This window comes from Haliaeetus leucocephalus, unplaced genomic scaffold (assembly GCF_000737465.1).
Source record: "Haliaeetus leucocephalus isolate CR32 unplaced genomic scaffold, Haliaeetus_leucocephalus-4.0 Scaffold406, whole genome shotgun sequence".
Lineage (NCBI taxonomy): Eukaryota > Metazoa > Chordata > Aves > Accipitriformes > Accipitridae > Haliaeetus > Haliaeetus leucocephalus.
The window spans coordinates 6157978-6158317 of record NW_010972842.1 but is presented as its reverse complement, the minus strand read 5'-3'; the positions used below and the strand labels follow the sequence as shown (position 1 = coordinate 6158317).

The following is a 340-nucleotide window of genomic DNA, read 5'->3' as shown; positions in this document are numbered from 1 at the left end:
ATGGGGTGTTTAATGCAGAATTCACAGCACACACAACCCGCCTGCTGTCCCACCTTGCGGCTCCTTCCCTGCCGCCCCGAGCAAGGGCGGGACGTCCCCGCGACAAGACTCCTGGAGATCAACTCAATTCACCTCAGAGATTTTTTCAGTACTTCGGCCAACAAGCAACCCTGGGGGCACTCGTCCCCTTGCCGCCGGGGAGGATGACGGCGGGCGCAAGGGGGGCTGTGTACCCCGTCCCCCTTTTAAAGCGACCACAGGAGACGTCTGGAGGAGCGGGTACGGGGAAGGAGCGGGTACGGGGGAAGCCCGGCCTGGCGGGGGCTCTGCTGTAGGCGGC

General features: G+C 64.1%; 1 protein-coding gene across 1 annotated transcript in view; it reads left to right on the top strand.

Annotated features, from left to right (window-relative positions):
* The first annotated feature begins 203 nt into the window (after positions 1 to 203).
* TWF1 (twinfilin actin-binding protein 1) overlaps positions 204 to 340 on the top strand; it is a 17937-nt gene continuing 17800 nt past the window's right edge. Inside the window, exon 1 of the mRNA XM_010574109.1 lies at positions 204 to 279. Within this exon, the coding sequence (XP_010572411.1) occupies positions 204 to 279 (76 nt within the window). The remainder of the gene's footprint in view (positions 280 to 340) is intronic.